This window comes from Siniperca chuatsi, linkage group LG2 (genome assembly GCF_020085105.1).
Source record: "Siniperca chuatsi isolate FFG_IHB_CAS linkage group LG2, ASM2008510v1, whole genome shotgun sequence".
NCBI classification, from domain to species: domain Eukaryota; kingdom Metazoa; phylum Chordata; class Actinopteri; order Centrarchiformes; family Sinipercidae; genus Siniperca; species Siniperca chuatsi.
Genome location: NC_058043.1, coordinates 25,736,834 through 25,754,969, shown reverse-complemented (window position 1 = coordinate 25,754,969; position 18,136 = coordinate 25,736,834). Strand labels below are relative to the sequence as shown.

The window sequence follows — 18,136 nt, the reverse complement described above, 5'->3', positions numbered from 1 at the left end:
ATCAAAAACACCACTTAATCCATCGATTTAAAGTTGCAAAACAAAAAACATGAAAAAGTCAAAGGTGGATGCAGGTTGGGGGGTTGAATGCTTTTTTATTAAGTATTCAAGTACTAAATTTAAATACTATATATGACCGATTTCAGACCATTGACCCAGACGTCTTACCCTGTGCGTACAATGCTATCAAATCATGTTAATTTGGTGGCCAGGGGAAGCACAGACACTCCTGACACGAGGTTATTTCAGTAGCAATAATGATGCCCTTATCAGCAGCCTGTCATAAAGATGACAAAAATTCAAGCACAAGGGCTGCAACTGCACATATGTGGATTAATGAGACAATCACTCTTACACACACACGCACATAGAAGATAGAAAAAAGAAAGACATGAGGGAATTGTTGAGGTCTACCCAACATAAAAGGCCATGAAACACACACAAAGGGCACGAATGGAGCCACACAGCCAGCTATTTCAGGCTGAGATATGATGTCTTTTCTCAGGAGGTACGGTCTTCTACTGTAGCCTATATTACAATAACAGTGGACTCAATGAATCGATGAAAAACATCATTTCTGATCCATCACTGCGCTGCTGCACAGGCAAGAAGTTTTATGAATCAATCTAATTCCCAAAAGAATAAAAAAAAAAATCAAACAAACAAAAGTATTTTAAACATATCTCTATGTCTCCTGTGAACAGTGCTGTAAACACTGACATGACTGAAACTAACAGCTGACCCCTGAACTAATGAGCACTGCTGTTATATTCAAGTGTACTCTTTATGTCATTGCTAAAGACTCTGGTGTTTGTAAACCTCTGGAGGGGGAGGGTCAGTGACTCTTGTGGAATAACACAAGTAGGAAGTGTATGAGACACTGTTATGTCAACATCATATTAGTGTTACAGATACATGCTGTAATCATGTCTGCGCTTGTCTCTACAAAATGGCTGACTAACAAAGGAACACTATTTACCACTGCCTCCCTCTCATTTGCAACATACTGTAGAACTCCATCCATAAATACTCTCTGTCTAATTCTTATTGTCTTATTTTGAGAACTTTTATGCTATTTTTCTTCTTCATGGAGCACCAAACAGCAGCGGAGAGGTCATGCTCTGTTTGGGCCCCATCTAATCATGGCTGACATATTTACAGCAGGGAAGCCAAGTAGTTCTTAAGATAAGCTTCCCCTAACCTATCCCCTAAATACTGCAGGGGGGACCATGTGATCAAAGTGGGGGAAAGGTACTTACCATATAATCTAAACATAAGAATTTTGACCTTTTCCAGTCGAACACCAAGTCAGATGGCTGCGTCCCAAATAACTACTCCACTGCTGCTATTTATAGCAGCCTCACAAAGCCTGAAAGGCACGATTACAAAAACAATACTTACAAGGTCCACAGAAAAAAACATCTTGCACATGAACACTCCACCTTTACTTTATAAAGTTTTATTTACAACCGTATGGACAAATGCAATCTCTACGTGGAGTAGATGTACTTTACAGATGATTAAAGGCTGCCCAGCCTCTATTTACTGGAAGCATTTTACTCAACCCGCATAAAAACAAAAAACCTTTCTTAAGAAAAGTGTCACAACTTAACACAATCAGCCATTACGCCACTACTGCTTAGGTAAAGCTCTCTGTCCTCACACTGACAGGAAGCAGACAGGTTGTGTGCTGTCTCTCACAGCTCCATTAAGAGGACACAATGTTGACCGGCAGCAGTGACGCTGCTTTCACAGTCAGTGAAACAGAAGTCAGTAAAATGTACCGCTTGGTAGTACGTGAGGCCATTTTATTGTTGCTTCTATGAAAAATACTCCCTTGGGTTGAACTGTAGGTCATTATGGAGTCTACATTTTATTGACAAGACAGTCAGTGTCAGACTTTGCTTTAATTCCTGAAAAGAGGCAGCAAAAGACAATATTAAGACAACGCAGGTAAAAGTGAGTGTTCTAATTTCACAGTCTGTCTACAGTTGGTTTGTCTGTCTGTGTGTGTGATTTGCACACCAGTGCATAGTTACAAAGGAGATCTCAAACAGACGACCCAGCATTTAAATACACAAAACATGATCACTACAAATACTTCTGCTCACACTCTTACAAACAGGCAAGATCTAAAAATTACATACAAACATAAACGTAATTAAAAACAGATAGGCCCACAGTAAGCAGAGCTATTGATTTCTACCACTTACAGGAGAAACAGGTGATATCATGTCTTGATATGTCTTCTAAATGTCCAGCTCTGACTTTGATGTTGTTCCTTTGTTGTCCCTTTCTTTCAGGGAACATTTCCTCAACATCCAGTCTCTCAAGAGTCCCGAGCAGATCTCTAAATGATCCTCTCCTGCACAAATCAACTTTTCCTCCCTCTTCTGAGCTGCTTTTCGTTTTCATTGGCTCTTCTGCCTGGATTTCCACCAACAGTCCTCTGTGTCTCACTGACTTTGGCAGACTGTGGACCCACTCTTGGCCCCTGCAGCAGCCTTCTTGCGTCTCTTGTTGAGTAGCGGGTTGCTGGATGTGTCGAGATCTTTGATCTTGACCTGGTCGTAGTCCACGCGCATGGTGGCTAAAGCGCTGGTCATCTCTTCCTGTGAGAGACAGGGCAGAGGATCAGGTATAGCGGTGTGTTAGTTTAGCGAAGACTACTCCAGTTATATAATACAAAGGGCAGGATGTATACTATACAGGGCACATCTGTAATAAGTACATCTTTGTTGAGTCCTATTCTCAACCAATCTTTTTAAATGTCAAATGAATTAAACTGATGCTTTAGGAGTTTTAAAATGATTAACATTACTACCGTTACCCCTCCACATCCAAGAGATTTTAACTAATCAGAGCATACATATAGTTTGACATTTTGGGAAATACGTTTATATGCTTTCTTGCTGAGAGTTAGATGAGAAAATCGATACCACTCTCATGGCTGTACAGTAAATATGTAGCTGTTGTGTAAAAACGACAAGGTGTGTGCCAGACTATTTCTTGGCAGGGAGTTTATTACCTTTGGGAAGAACCATGCTAGCTATTTCCAGTCTTTATGCTAAGCTAAGATAACCGTCTGCTGGCTTTAGGCCTTTATATTTAACGTACAGACATGAGAGTGCTATCGATCTTCTTAAACTCTCAACTCTCTGCAATAAACGATTAAGAGTGTTTCCCAAAATTTCAAACTACTCCTTTAAAGGCAGAATGAGTAGGATTTTCCTAAAAAAACAACGTATAGACTCATACAAAAATAATGTCATCACTTATGACCCACTAGAAGTATGTGGTGGTGTCTGTAGATAGCTTAGTTAGCTTGCTAAAGTAGCTGCTTTTCCATTACAACAAATGTAATGTTCCAAAAACAGTAGCTAGCAGTGTACGTACAAGGATTGTACATACACACTAAGTGCTACTATCAACCAATGCAAAAAACTTTACGTCATGAGAAAATAACACTTGAGGTCTGAAGTGCTGAGTTTCAGCTTTGAATCATTTTCTGTCTAACACACAAGCCACGCCAGTTACCGCGGTAGTCCCAAACTAACATAGTAAGTTGATGAGCTGTTATATAGCTGATGATTGTTAACATTTAACCACAACCGACAAATCGTACTCTTTCTGCCTATAAGGTTTGTTTATTAGTACACAGTAATTCACTAAATGGTTTGTAGAGCAGGGGGGAAAAACAATGGTGGGAAGGGTAGAGAAAAACCTGTCTTGGAACATTTTTATAAGTTGAGGTAAGGTCAAGTCATCACTGGTAGAGGCCAAAAAATGTCAGAAGACTGGTCTGCAAACTGGAGCTGAGAGCTACAGCCCTGGAAATGTTAACCCTCAAACTCATTCTCCTTTATGGTTCATGATTTGAGGTCACTTATCAGTCATGATCAATACTACCTCTGTAGAAAGAATGTGAGCTCTTGATTTTGTCCTTTTTGAGAAGTGGTTGTTCAGGAGTGCAATCTGTCAAATGTTTGTGCAACGTAGCTTTGCCTATTGCAGAACTGAACAGTGGTGTATTGTGTGCGTATCATTTTGGAGAAATGTTCTTGTCATACCTTATCGCTTCATACTTGCTCATTCAGCTGTTGTGAAGGAATGTGTCATGATTTTTGCTCAAGTATGCGATTGCACAACTGCAACATTTTGTAAAGTACTGGGGAATAAACCCCACATTGACTTGATGAGAGCAAACAGCGTTTTTGTTCTTTAAACACATTTCTTTTAGTAAATCATAGAGTTGGGGAGAATGGCACAGGGCAGCTGAGCTCCTTTGTGTTTAAGTGTGTGTGTGTGTGTGTGTGTGTGTGTGTGTGTGTGTTTAAATGTTACACTGAACTAACTCATAGTGCAGACTACACTGGGACCTCTGCTTCCCCCTGGTGGCCATCGGGGATCATCAAGATGGAGATCCACAAAATGTTTCCACTTACATGATTTTACACATGAAAATCAGTTTACAAGTACTACTGTGGCTCTGGAGGAGCTTTGTAAAGACTGAGAAAATGACCCAAATGATGTCATAGTGATGTCATCAGAGGTATCTCAGCTTGGGCTTGGAGACTTCTTCTTTATTTGAACAGCAAACTGAAGGTTTGGGTTGGGTTTGAAGGACATGGGTATTTACCAGCCATGCAGGGTATAATGAAAGATGCTCTTGAGTTGCATTATGGGAAATGAGAGATCCAGCAGCTTGCCCCATACTAGAGACTAAAAGTCAGGATATCTCAGACTCTGCTCCATTTATTTTTACCATTTTTCAATCTGTGTCTCACCAGCCCCTAAAATATGTGGATATGGATGTGTAATACTTAATTGCTGGAGTGCCCCTGTAACACTGGGGCCCACCTAAAGCGTTGACAGCACAGCTGTGACAGCTTGTAATGTACATATGTGACCATAGGGGGGCAATGTTGCTGTGCTTCTGACCTTCACATCTTCCCACATCTCTCTGTCTTCAGTCAGGACCCGGGTGGTGTGCAGCGGAGTGGAGGGAACCACCATGGACTGCTGCAGAGTGCAAACACATGCAAACATACAAATGAAGATATGAGCAAACATATGCACAGACAAACAGGAAGCAGTACAGGAAGTATACAATGTCTAGCTGTACTTGACACAGATACTTACATTAATCCAGGGGTGGTTCATAAATTGAGTGATGGTCATTCTCTCGTTAGGGTCTGTCTTCAGTAGCTGATGGATCAAATCTTTTGCTGAAGAGCAAAGGCAATGCAAAGATAATTACATTATTATTAGCAAGACACACACACACACACACACACATGCAAATCTTGTGTCTCATGAAGCTTTTCCTTGTCTCAGGGACAGACTGCCCTACTTACAAAGCAAATAGGATTACTTGAGAGAGAAGAGTGAGACTAAGTGAAAATAGAAAAACGGCACAGAGTCATGTAGTCATTGCCGTTGGTTAGGAGGATGAAACCAGCTGTCAGTTGTCTCTGTGTTATTTGTAAGATGTCTCATAGAGGAGTTTGGACATACTAATTTGTATAGTCTAAGTCTTTAGAAGTGTAAAAGCACCAGGAAATACAGTCGGTGAGTGTGGGAGATAAACCAGAGTGACCTTCATGGCAACACTATACTTACATCAAAGGCAACAGAGACCATAGTTTACGTAAACCATAGCTGAAATATGTTGTCTGTTTTTGCAGAGGCTGCACTTAGGTAAGGGCACATGAAGCTTTAAGAGGTGATATAGCACAAAGATGTAAACTGAGGCTGTCTAAAAGTAAAGTGCAGTGCTTCCACCGACATGACGTGATATATTTGACCAGCTGCAGCTGATCACGTACTGAGGTTTTCTATATGAGAACGTCTTTGATTAGGTCATCCAGTAAACCGGCAGAGTCAATGCAGCACCGCAGTTTTATGGTTTCCTGTTTTTGGCAGGGGTGCTGCAAGCTTTACAATGAGCTCATGTCCACAATGATGCAGATAAATACGTCAACGCTGTTCACATGTCAGACCGAGTTTGTCAGTTCAGAAATGGTTAAAAATCAGCATCTTTCTCTTTCAGCTGGAAAACAACCAAACTGCCCATTGCCACCATCATCTGGTAAAAAGACATTTTTACATTTTACCTCTGACTCTCACCTATTTTCTGGAGAATGTTTTTTGAAAACCTACATTTTCAGGGCTGAAAAATTGCCTCTGTGTGGGTTTTTTGGGGAGGGGGGTTTCCTCACCTTCCTGTGACACCTCAGCCCACTCTGGGTTGGGGAATTCGTACTGGCCCATCCTGATCCTCCTCTTCATCCCCGGAGAAATGGCCTGACCCGTGTTAGAGTAAAATGGAGGGAAGCCACACAACCTACAGAGACAAACATGATTCACCTACGCTTTGACTGAAGGTATCCATATACAGATTGCATCATGCAAAAACATTTGTGTCCATCCTCCACCCACCCACACACCCAGTACTCACAGGATGTACATGATGACACCCAGAGACCACATGTCACATGACTTGTCATACTTCTCTGGACCCAAAACCTCAGGAGCTTATCGTTGGCCAAACACAAACACACAGATAAAAATTAGATAAAAACATAGAGAAAAAGATAGACGAAAGAGACATAGATAAAAACTGTAAATGGAGATCAGTGGCAAAAAATGGCTTTGGTAAATATTTATTCTTTCCTATTAAAAAAATCTGTCCAACCCCTGTAAACAGTTCACATGTCAGGAACATAAAAAAATTGGAAAATAACGTGAAGCAACTTACCCACATAGTACGGTGTATAACAGGGGGTCTGTAGAGAGTTGTGTAGCGTCGTCTCCTTAGCAAAGCCAAAGTCTGTTAATTTGAGGATGCCGTTTCTTTCTTTATTGGTGTACAGCAGGTTCTCTGGCTGGTTAGGAGGCAGAAGAAGAAGAAAATATGACAAACTTTCCTTTAATGACCCAGAACTAATCACATTCTTCATGATGTGGGTGGTGATCTTGATCTTTCTGCACCTTTATGTCTCTGTGCGCGATGTTAATGTTGTGGAGAAAGTCGATGGCCGTGCCGATGTCTCTCATGATCTCAGAAGCCTCTGGGAAGAAAAGAAAGAAAACACACTCTCTCAAACCAGAAGCAATTCCAGTATCGCAAAACTAAAGTTACAAATAAAACAGAGATCATGTAGAAGAAGGGAACATCTGTTCTGTACTTTCCTGTCTAATGTTATCCGAGATGTCTGCCTTATATCACATCGCTCTTTCCTGGGAATAATGGTTCATTCTTTCTCTCTCACATCCTGTGATGTGTTTATAACACAGTCCATCCCTCCGTCAGTCCTCACCTTTCTCAGTGAAGGCCTGGTCTCCTCTGGCCTGGATTCGACTGAACAGCTCTCCTCCCTCCATACTGGAGACACACACACACACACAATTTACATAGTGCACAAATGACACTCCAGAGCATAATGTCACCTGTATATCACATATATCAACTTTGTAGTCACTGAGAAGATCGGTGTTCCCCATTTTGATATATACAAAAAAACTTTCAAGGATCTGCCTTCTGAAGAAAAAAAATGTAGCAAGAAGATTTTTCAAATTAAACATTTGCCAATTTCCACATCTGAATTTAAGTAATTTCCACTGGGAAACAACAACGTGATTAGTAATGAATCAGGGCTGGAACTAATAAATACATGTGTTCTTTAGACATCTGCATGTGCACAAAGCATCACAGTTACAGTATAACTGTGGGTAAACTCCACAGGTGCAAAGTAGACTGAAGATGATTTTGCCTTTTACACTGTGAGCCACTGGGTTGGATTTCAGTGGAAATCTGTTGAGTTGTTTTACAGTTTAAAACACTGAGGTCTTTCGCCTAAAGCTCTCTTTCATTCAAAGTGAAATTGAAATTCTTAAAATACTGAGTGAACTTCTCTTCAGTAAAACAGAAAAGAAAACTGGATCAAAGACAGAAGAAGTGAAAAGTACAGAAATCTTCTTATTTTAAAGGGCCAACAGAGTTTATGGGAAATGATACTGTATTTCATTATTTTGACAAACAAAAACTCACACAGTAATATGGCTATGTGTTTCCTCTGTAGTCTCATTCATTTATGTTTTTTATACCAAATAATTTGACAATAATATACTGCATAACAATACAATAGCTGATGTACCAGAGACCTATAACGAGATCACACACTCTCACTACCAAAAATGTTAGTTTCAGAATCAGATGTTTGAGCTTCCCACTCCCCACTTTCACAACCTGATGTCTGGAACTCTCCCTTCTGGTCCTCAGAAAAATGTGTTTGTGCTCATTGTGACATGGAGCTGCATTAATGTGCATTAAGTAAAAGTGTACTTTTTGTGGTTCATGAGCACACAGATGAACAGATAGCTGAGAGAGAAATGTGAGTGTGATTGTGTGCTGCTGATTGCAGTGGGCTGTGCTGCCGTCCTCCTCTGACCCTCCCTCATACAGGAAGCAGCTCACAGCAGTGAGAGATTACTGAGAGCACACACACAAAGAGACACAGACACACACACACACACACCAGGTCGCCACACAAACAGTTGCTGTGTCAATAAATGATGAGTGATGATGAGATAGAAGTTAGTCGCTGTTTAAAATTCCCATGAACAGAGAATAGTGGAATTTCTCTGATGTCACCCTGTGTGGCTTCTCCCCTTTCCTCTGAATTATTATATGTTTTTTCCATGTATGCACGACAAAGCACATACACACACACAGTGTTTCTCGGGGTATTATTATGCACAGTTTGTCATGACATGTGAAGCCCAGATGGAATTCTGCCACTCTATCTCACCATTAGTGCCGACGTCTTCACTTTGTCTCGTCTGAGTGTCAGGTCTTATGACTGACCTTTAGCATTTATTAGTGTTCTGCCCTCAGTGGCACAAAGCTTATGTTTTTGTCACTGCAGACACACACACACACACACGAGGCTCTGTTTTGCGTTAAAATATATGAGCATATTTGATATATTAGAAAAATAAAATTCCTACATCATCATCATGAGAATGGCTTTAGTTGAGTACTGTACTATGATATTTTGTTGAGACAGCCATCTCAACATGGTGGAAAAAAAAACGTAACGGAAAAAATGTTGTCAGTTGACAACAAGGAAACCACATATTGAAATGAATCTTGAGCTTGTTTTTACCCAGACTAACAGACTGTAACAGGTAATTGTCCTAAAACCTGGACATATTATATCCATAAGTTTCATACAGAAAATGACATATGTGGTTCACATAAACCTACTGTAAAAACATGTTGAAGCAACAGTTTTAGCTTTAAATGTATATTTTGATTGTGTGCTGATTTGTGGAGATGGCAGTTTTTTATAAGGAAATATGTGGTGTTACAAGTCTCTATTCACAATAGAGCCTCTGTTCTTTATTTATCACCAAGCAAATGCAAAAATTCCAGTGGAAACCTGTGGAAACTGAGCAGAGCAACTGTAACTTCCCATTTCCCATTGTCAACTGTTGACATTTGTTCAAAAGAGGCTAGTTAAATAAATCCACATCATCCTTTTTAATATCTGTGCTCCTACACAGAGCTGTGGCTTACGAGAATTCGTAGTCACTGTAAGCTCTGTTGCCAGTTTTGAGCCTGCTATTAAAATAGCAGGACTCTAATTAATTTGAACTAATTTAATCCTTCAGTTTACACTAAATATCACCAAATATGGAGACATGATGAGGAAATATGTGGTTGTCAAGGAAAGTAGATCAGACAGGTCAGGGCGTGTAAACTGGTAGTTGGAGTGGTGAAATGTGAATCCTACCACTCCATGATGATGAGCAGGCACTTCTTCCCATGATGCATGTTCTCATACAGGCTGAGGATGCGAACAATATACGGCCCTCCTGATACTTGCCAGTGGAGCTCCACCTCTCGTCTGGCTTTGGGGCTGTCGTAGAGAATCTGGGAGACACACAGAGAGAGAATGAGGACTACAAATTTCATTAGTGATTAATAGAAAATAATTTTCTGTGTATGACAGGACTGATGAACTCAAGACATTCATTTCTATTGCTAAATTCCACGCTGGTTCAATATTGTTGTCGACTTTCAGTGGAATCACATTGTGTTTATGTGATCATGTTATATTTCTACACAATTCTGTGGTCCAAATGAACGAAACTGTAATTAACAACTGACAAAAATAGTTATTTAAGTTTTTGTTTTACATATACGAAGATTTGGTCTAATGTAATGAAAAACAGGAACACATGACTTTGAGCATCGTTTAGTAGATCAACAGAAAATTGATCTGCAACTAGTTTGATAATCGATTAATCATGAGTCATTTTCCAGGCAAAAATGCCAAACATTCCCTGGTTCTCAATTGTGAGGATTTGCTTCTTTTTATATCATTGCAAATTCAATATCTTTGGGTTTTGAACTGTTGGTTGGACAGAACAAGCAATCTGAAGATGTGACTTTGGGCTTTAGGAAGTTGTGATGGATATTCTTAAATATTTTATAGTATATATGATTGGATTAACCGAGAAAATAATAGGTAGATTAATTGATAATTAAAATGATAACCATATCACCTAGACCCGTTACAGCCTCTAAAATCCCTCAAATATTGCATCATGTCAGATATTATACTCATACTCAGCCCGGCCACACAACAGGGCGTGTGTTTGACATAAGCAGATGCACACACACAAACACACACACACACACACAGAGCAGGTGGCAGACCTTGACATAGCACACATCTTCAGTCAGTGTGTATTTATGGATGTGACAGTGATGGAGTGGTCTGCTGTTCACAAGGCTGGTCTGGTCACAGAGTACATAACACACAGAGAGGCTGACTCATTGACGTATGACAGACACACATATATACACACACACATGCACGCATGCACTAAATCTGTGTTCTCTAACAGGCGACTTTATAATTCTCAAAATGTGATTTCTGGGAAATTGCAGAACAGCTCGTAACGTTGTGTTTTTTGGCTCGCAAATGTCAAAGAGGAAGTGAGGGCATGCGTGAGTGTTTCAGAGCAGCATGGTGTTGAAAGTAGAAGTTGAGGGTTTCCGGTAACTTCTGATCTACTACGACATGTGTCCTATTTTGTAAAGCAGAGCAGTGGGCAGGTTTGTTTCTGCTATGTCATTTACAGCTTTACGACTTTAATCAGATCAGACAGCATGTGTGCTGGTTTCCTTAATTTCCTGCAATGAACCAGAATTGGCCACAATAAAAGAGGACTGTGTGGATTAAATACACATATAAAACACTAAGGGAGAGACAGAGACGACTGTGAGAAAGAGACAGACATAGTTAATCTTCTGATGGACTCTTTTCTTATGTGAGGCGACATCATGGAGACTAAACACACGCTTGTCCCTGATCCTGCTCTAAGCCAATCAACCACATCCTCACACTCATCTAAACCAATCCGATCTCTGTCCATAGAGACTGTAACACACACTGAGACGACCACACCTTTACCTGATAACGCCCACTGAGTTTAACAGCACACTACCTCTCACCTGAAACTCCCTCACTTCTCACACACACACACACACACACACAACTGTGTGTACACTCTATTAAATATTAGTGGCTGTCAGACGCTGGTCTGTATATCTTGATAAAAAGGTGGTTTATCTTTACAACTTCTACCAATAAAGTGCTGCTCATAAAGTCTATCGCAAAGTGGTCTAGGAAGTGGTATACAGTTAATCAATAAGGATTAATATACATTGTGCTCTAATGAGTGTCTATTCCTGCTTTGTGCAGCAATAAGAATGCTATACTGCTCCACTACATTTAGCTTATGACTAAAATGTAATATTTAATTTAATAATAACACTAATATATCATTGCTGCTTTTTTGAAAGGCAGTTTTTAACAACACTAAGAGTCTACAGCCATGCTAGCAGCTCTTTGAGGCTGTACTTAGGTACAGTGCTTTGAGTTGAATGCTAACACTATCATGGCAACATGCTCACAATGACAATGCTAACGTGCTGATGTTTACCATGTTCACTATCTTAGTTTAGCGTGTTAGCATGGTAACATTTGCTAATTATCACTAAACACAAAGTACAGCTGTGGCTGATGGGAATGTGTTTAGCTTTGCAGGTATTTGGTTATAAATCAAAGTATTATAATAAGAATTTGGACCTGATGACCTGATCAGTAGGATTCATCCTCTGGTCTCTACTAAATTAAAAATTATATTGTTGAGATATTTCGGTCTGGACCAAAGTGGAGGACTGATAATCAACATACAGACCAACATTGCCATCCGTAGAGCCACGCGGCTAGCATGGCTAAAAATGATAAGAAACAAGGATGAATTCCTAATAATTCCTGTGTAGTTTTTTTTTTTTTTGCAGTATTATAATACAATTAAAAACTTTAAAAACCCAAATATCAAAAACTCACCCAACAAACTCAATACACTACAAACTTTCTACTAAAGTAAGGAAAACATCCAAAGCATATTATTGTATGTTTTTCCATGACATCAGAGGTAAACTGCAGTGTACTTCACACAAAATCCCCAGTGAATGTCCACAAGGCAATAAAAACATAAAGTTTCTCTGTGCTGTATAGGCTGAACAGATAGCAGGAGTGATCAGCACCAATACACCTTTCTGCAGCTCTTTTGAATAATATAAAGATCCTCAACCACAAAGGATCTCCTGATGCATTCATTCAAGATGACCTCATGGAGCTTCAGCACTATAGCATGTTGTCCTCCATGCGACAGTTAAAGCAGATAATAAGCGTGAATTGCACAACAAGCAGCTGAAGCCTGAGAGTCAGTGGAGACTTATAAGCCCAAACTTCTGAGACTGCTTAAATTGTTTAACAGCACTGGATGCCAGGAGTGAGCCGGCACAAGATCTGAGTGCAGTTTTCACACACAAGATCTCTGCCATGCAGTGTCTGAACAAACCACTGAGAAACTGTATGACAATTTGGTCTCTGTGGGTTCTAGAGGAAATCCAGATGTGCCACTGGCATGCCAAAGGGCTGACCACAGAGGTGAACACACACAAATATGCTGAAGGGAAGATTTTGACTATGAATGGAAGCCTGTACACAGACCTGTAGCTTGTACAACTTTCCGTGCGCTAAGCTGGAAGGCACTTCAGGCACTAAAATGGAACAATCAAAGGCCAAATACGTGCTTCCAATAGTATTAACAGTTAATGGCGGTGCTCAAGAGGACTGCCATGCACCACAGGGCTCTCCCAGGTCCGTCTCCTCCCAGGAGTCAGACAAATTCAAGTTAAAAGAATCCTGATGACTGTAATTGAATTACATTAAGGTGGCTCCCCTCCAGCTCTGCTGCAAAGTGGATTAAACCAATACCCATCCATTACGTTTAGCGCTCAGAGCAACACTTAATTAAAAAAGCCAGTGAGCTGGTCAACTCTCCTCACCCCCCTCCACAACAAACACTCGATTATTTCCTTTTGCCTTGAGATTAAAAAATACAGGGAAAGTCGTAAATGAGCTTAAATGGCAATAAAGTAGAGTATAAACTCTATCAGGTACACTAAAAAACTGTCACTTAATCCAGTACAATCCAATTCATAAGCACACCAACATGGACGCCAGTAAGAGCTACAATAGAGAAGGCATATTGTGATTTCATGAGTGTTTCCTTTGTCATCCCTCAAACCTTTTAACAGGGTCTTCAGAGAGCAAAGGGGTTTCAGACGCTCAGAGTGGTGGGTGCGTGGTGCTTTCTCAAAGCTGGGTTCACCCTGACCTGCTGTCAGCTTTCTCTGGTGGAAGATGAAGTCTGTCGAGCACCAGGTGATGCTGTTATGGGCAAATTCTGCTTCTTCTTCTTTTTTCTTTTTTTTAAAAATCAGCTCTGACATAAAAACAAATTTCAGATTTGGATTCAGCAAGTAGCCTGAAGATTCTTCGACAACATACATTCTTAATTAATTCTTTCTGCTGTCATATCTAAGCAGTAATTGTGTTTTTCTCTCTCCCAGTCTGACATGATGCTATCAAGCATCCTATCCCTCTTGGCCTTTCGTCTTTTGTTTGTGACTTCCTATTTTCTGCTGCAGTTCATCTCTCTTTCTCATCCTCTGTCTCTCTTTCTATCCCAGAGCCAGGGTCTACAGCTCTGCTTGTGACACAGCTGATCCAGATGGATTACTGTAAACCAGTAAATCTCTCTGAGTGTGTGGCCCAGTGGTGACAGGTGACAGCCTGATGACCCATGCTTGTGTGCGTGTATGAAGGTGTGCCCAAGTTTCCACTGTTCACGGAATAAGGTGTCACTATCAAAATCCATGTGCCTCTGTGAAGCAGCGTAACATGTCATAGCATACAGCTGAGTGACCCTGGGCCCCTTAACTTGCCTCTGATCGGGTGATAGGCTGAGATTCCAGGAAACACAGCTCCATGATCACATTCAGCCTGTCCACATGTAGAGCATGTGAGCTCAGTGGGCAACATGTACAATACATGTCAAACTCAATGTTAGCAGCATACAAACACATAGCGTGGATGTGCATGTACACCAAGTCATAGTCTTTTACAAGCTTCAGTCTGAGTCCTGTGAGTCTGACAGAAATCTGACCTCAATAAAGGTCAACGTTTTTGAATCTTGGCTATGTGAACCCCCTTAGATCTTAAACACAGTTGTTTGTATTTAAACAATCAATTCATGATCTAAATCTAAACAGATGTGTAGATTCACCACCAACATTTTAAATATTCGTCTGCTGCCTGTTACTCCAAACTGATTAACAGGTTTGGACACTAGACAATGACTAAAACTATTTCCAGACAGTCAAAAATGTCTTATATCGACTTTATGTTTGTAAACACACAAGTAAAACAGGTCTATTTTTCAATTAGCATTATTTGGGAAACACACAAAATGCTTTTAAGTCTTAAATTATGCTGTAAATGAATATATCTGTAACTTGAATGGTTAAAAGTACTGACTGGGCTAACTGAGGTTTACTTCTGAGCTGTGTGAACTGAGTCCTCTACTACCCTGTTTATAACATAGCCTACTCTTAAGTGTCAGGTGACTTCAGTACCTTCAGTGCGCACTTCTCCCCAGTCTTCTTGTTGAAGCACTGAAGGACTTTGCCATTGATCCCTAAGCCCAGAACCTGACTGGAGATCTTATAATCGTCCGTCACTGCGTTGCGCTTTATCTCTAGTTTGGGATAAACGGGCAAGGGGAAGTGTGCGGACTCGCTGTCCGCTTCCTCTCTGTCAGCAGCTGGGGGAGCGGGCTGCTCCTGTTTCGGGTCGTCCGGCTCTGCCACAGCCTTTGGCGCTTGCAGCGGTTTCTCCTTTTCGTTTCCATTTTGTAGCATGTTCACGCCGGCTTGTTGTCACCAGCGGTACGCAGGAGAAGAAAGCGTGAGTAATTCACCAAAGTAATGCGATGACTCCTGCTGCCCTCCGGTAATTGCGTATATCTGAGAGGAATCCTTGAGCACCGTTGGCGCGTCTGGTTGTCCTGGGCACAGCAGCCCCTGTCAGGACTCCACACAGTAAATCCACTGTATCTACAGTATAGCTTATAAAACAAATTACATTTGTTTAATCTACACAATAACAATATTTTCTCACTGAACTTAAAACACCCGCCTATTTTCTTAGAACTATTCTGTCAACCGGTCAAACCTGTCTCTTCAGAGAAATCCAAGTATGTTAGGACATCTGTATGTCACAAAAATTAAACTCCAATCAGAGAAGTCTTTAACAGACAGCCGTGATGAGGATATTCTGTTGATTCTGGTGATCTCAGAGTCCTCTGGTTGTGCTCACATGGCCAGTCACTGTCACCGTTTGTTTAAGCACCACCCCTCCAACAGTTCAGTCATATTTCTCCCTATGTGGCCGCCTTAAAGGAGCAGGACGTATATTCAGTTCAGTATTCAGTGAGCATTGCGGAGAACAAGAGAAGCTGTTTGTTGGCTTATGAGAGTAAAGAGAAGATTCAGAGCACAACTTTCAAATGGATGTCTGGTCCTAAATAGTCACAGTACAGTATGTTGAAAACCACTGGAGCAGGATCCCTCTAACCAAGTGATTTTTATCAAAGTAAGTAATCGTACATAACAATATTACACTAATATGCATTGTGAAAAACAGTTTATTACCAGGACTAAAGGAGAATTTCAATGAAATCATTTTTAGTGACATAATGTGCTTAGAGAAAGTGTCCGTGTTTGATTCTGCCTAAGCAACCGCTAACTGCAATCATCATCGTTGTGGGCTGTAAAACAAAGATACAGTATCCAGACAGGTGTTTTTTTCCCTGTATATGGAAAAGTGTGTGTGTGTGTGTGTGTGTGTGTGTGTGTCTATATTTAGTAGTCCAATGCACAGATGAGGGCAACTCCCCGTTTGATCCAGTGTCTCTGACTGTGATCTGTAGGCAGCTCCACCGCGATCACATAGTTGGTGGAATGACCGGTTGTAGACAAAGTCCCTACAAAAGCACACAAAGCAGTTCAGTGACATGAAGAAATTAAAATTTTTGTATTTTTCCATCGCTGTTCCATCACCAAGTGTTTCTGAGCAGTCTAATGTGCCAGCACAAGGTGTTGGCTGCGTGCTGTGGGTGGAAAATACAGAGCTGCACTTTCAGACGCTTCGTGAAACAGGACACTAACTGGAGTCTATTTTGGGTGAGTAATAAAAACACCAAAAGAAGATACACAGAAACACCAGATTGAGCAGCCTAACACCTTGTCTCACTGAAAAACAGGGTTAATACACTGAGCAAACGTTTCATTTAATCGATTTCCTTGACTTATTTCATAAATATCTAAATAAACAACTTGTTAGCCAAGCACTATCTAATCTAACAAATAATATTAGTTGTAATATAGATGAATCCATTCACGCTCGGATACTGTGTGTACTAACCAGCACGTGTGAGGGTCTTGTAGATGGGGCAGATGTAGACCCCAGAGGTTGGAGGTTTGCGATTGGGTTTGGGGATCAGACGGATGACAGCCATTTCTGTGTAAAGCTCCTTAGGCCTGGACTCTGTGAGTTGACCAGCCTTGTTATCCCAGCGAGCCCCCTCCAGGAATAGACCGTGGATGTAGCAGCCTGTGTTTGGTTTCTCTGTTATCGCTGACACGGACTTCACTATTACCTGCGGGAGAAGGGATTACAAACGAGATGAGGAAGAACCAGGATGACAGTCAATATAAACCATTAATAATAAATCTTCATAAGCAATTGCAACAAAAAATATACTGTATACGGTATACTGTATGTTGATCATACACAGTCAATTCAGAGTGGTAAATATGTAGTGCTATACCTGACAAATAAATGTGTATGTTATTAGCTGGTGCGGCAGAAGCAGTGGCAATGACACAGACTATCAGACATACAGCTTACTGTCTGACCTCAAAGTCAAATCCAATTGTGTCGATGGAGGTGCCGGAGCGACGGGCATAATTCTGGAGGGTTCCGGTAAGAAAAGCCTGGGGGAAAAAGAAGCCGCTAATCCAGAAAACAGGAGGAATGCCATTAGAGATCCATCTCTGCAGGAAACTGATCCTCTGAAGCAGGTCTGACACCCAGGAGGCCAGAGGCTTCAGAGACGGGTAGGCCTGGAGGGGGAGAGAGTCAAAGAGTTATGTATTCTTAGAAAGCAGAGCTTGGAATTATTAGAGCAGGACTGAAATGTCACCAAAAGTTCATCTGATGTCCTGTACACTGAACTCACGCTCAAATGTCAAATGTCTCATCCCCAACTGCACACAATAACACACACAGATGGATGTCATAATATTAGTTCAGTTCAAGGCACACCGTATTCTGTAAAATCATTTAACAGATGTAGGGTTGTGTTTATTTTGTAGCAAGACTTTCTGCATCATCAGATCAAATTTACCAAGTTTATTGTCACATACACAATCATACACAATACAATATCTAGTGAAATTCGTTCTATGCATTTAACCCACGTATTAGGAGCAGTGGGCAGCCACTGTGCAGCGCCCGGAGACCAACTCCAGTTCTAAGGCCAGTGCCTTGGTCAAGGGGCACTGATTAGCCTAACAAACATGTTTTTTGTTGTTGTTTTTTTTTATGGTGGACCGAAGCACCCGTAGGAAACCCAAGCA

General features: G+C 40.9%; 2 protein-coding genes across 3 annotated transcripts in view; both read right to left on the bottom strand.

Annotated features, from left to right (window-relative positions):
• Window positions 1–1,443: 1,443 nt before the first annotated feature.
• mapkapk3 (MAPK activated protein kinase 3) lies at window positions 1,444–15,978 on the bottom strand. Its single transcript, XM_044223896.1, has 10 exons — window positions 15,071–15,978; window positions 9,801–9,940; window positions 7,323–7,387; window positions 6,994–7,073; window positions 6,761–6,887; window positions 6,461–6,536; window positions 6,222–6,346; window positions 5,143–5,228; window positions 4,942–5,022; window positions 1,444–2,612 (listed from the first exon to the last, which is right to left on the bottom strand). Exons 1-10 carry the CDS (start codon window positions 15,353–15,355, stop codon window positions 2,457–2,459), a joined length of 1,221 nt encoding a protein of 406 aa, XP_044079831.1. The 5' UTR covers window positions 15,356–15,978; the 3' UTR covers window positions 1,444–2,456.
• A 144-nt stretch (window positions 15,979–16,122) lies between these two features.
• dnah1 (dynein, axonemal, heavy chain 1) overlaps window positions 16,123–18,136 on the bottom strand; it is a 33,038-nt gene continuing 31,024 nt past the window's right edge. For both annotated transcript variants that reach the window (XM_044223660.1, XM_044223669.1), the window contains exons 76-78: window positions 17,414–17,620; window positions 16,920–17,154; window positions 16,123–16,479 (exon numbers count right to left, since the gene is read on the bottom strand). In XM_044223660.1, the coding sequence (XP_044079595.1) occupies window positions 16,358–16,479; window positions 16,920–17,154; window positions 17,414–17,620 (564 nt within the window). In that variant the 3' untranslated portion in view covers window positions 16,123–16,357. The remainder of the gene's footprint in view (window positions 16,480–16,919; window positions 17,155–17,413; window positions 17,621–18,136) is intronic.

Bases quoted from the DNA above. Each gene is read 5' to 3' on its own strand.
- mapkapk3 (XM_044223896.1), bottom strand. From the start codon at position 15,355: ATGCTACAAAATGGAAACGAAAAGGAGAAACCGCTGCAAGCGCCAAAG. The intron at 7,074-7,322 runs GTGAGGACTGAC...TTTTCTTCCCAG, and splicing joins CCAGGCCTTCACTGAGAAAG to AGGCTTCTGAGATCATGAGA. The intron at 5,023-5,142 runs GTAAGTATCTGT...TGCACTCTGCAG, and splicing joins TGAACCACCCCTGGATTAAT to CAGTCCATGGTGGTTCCCTC.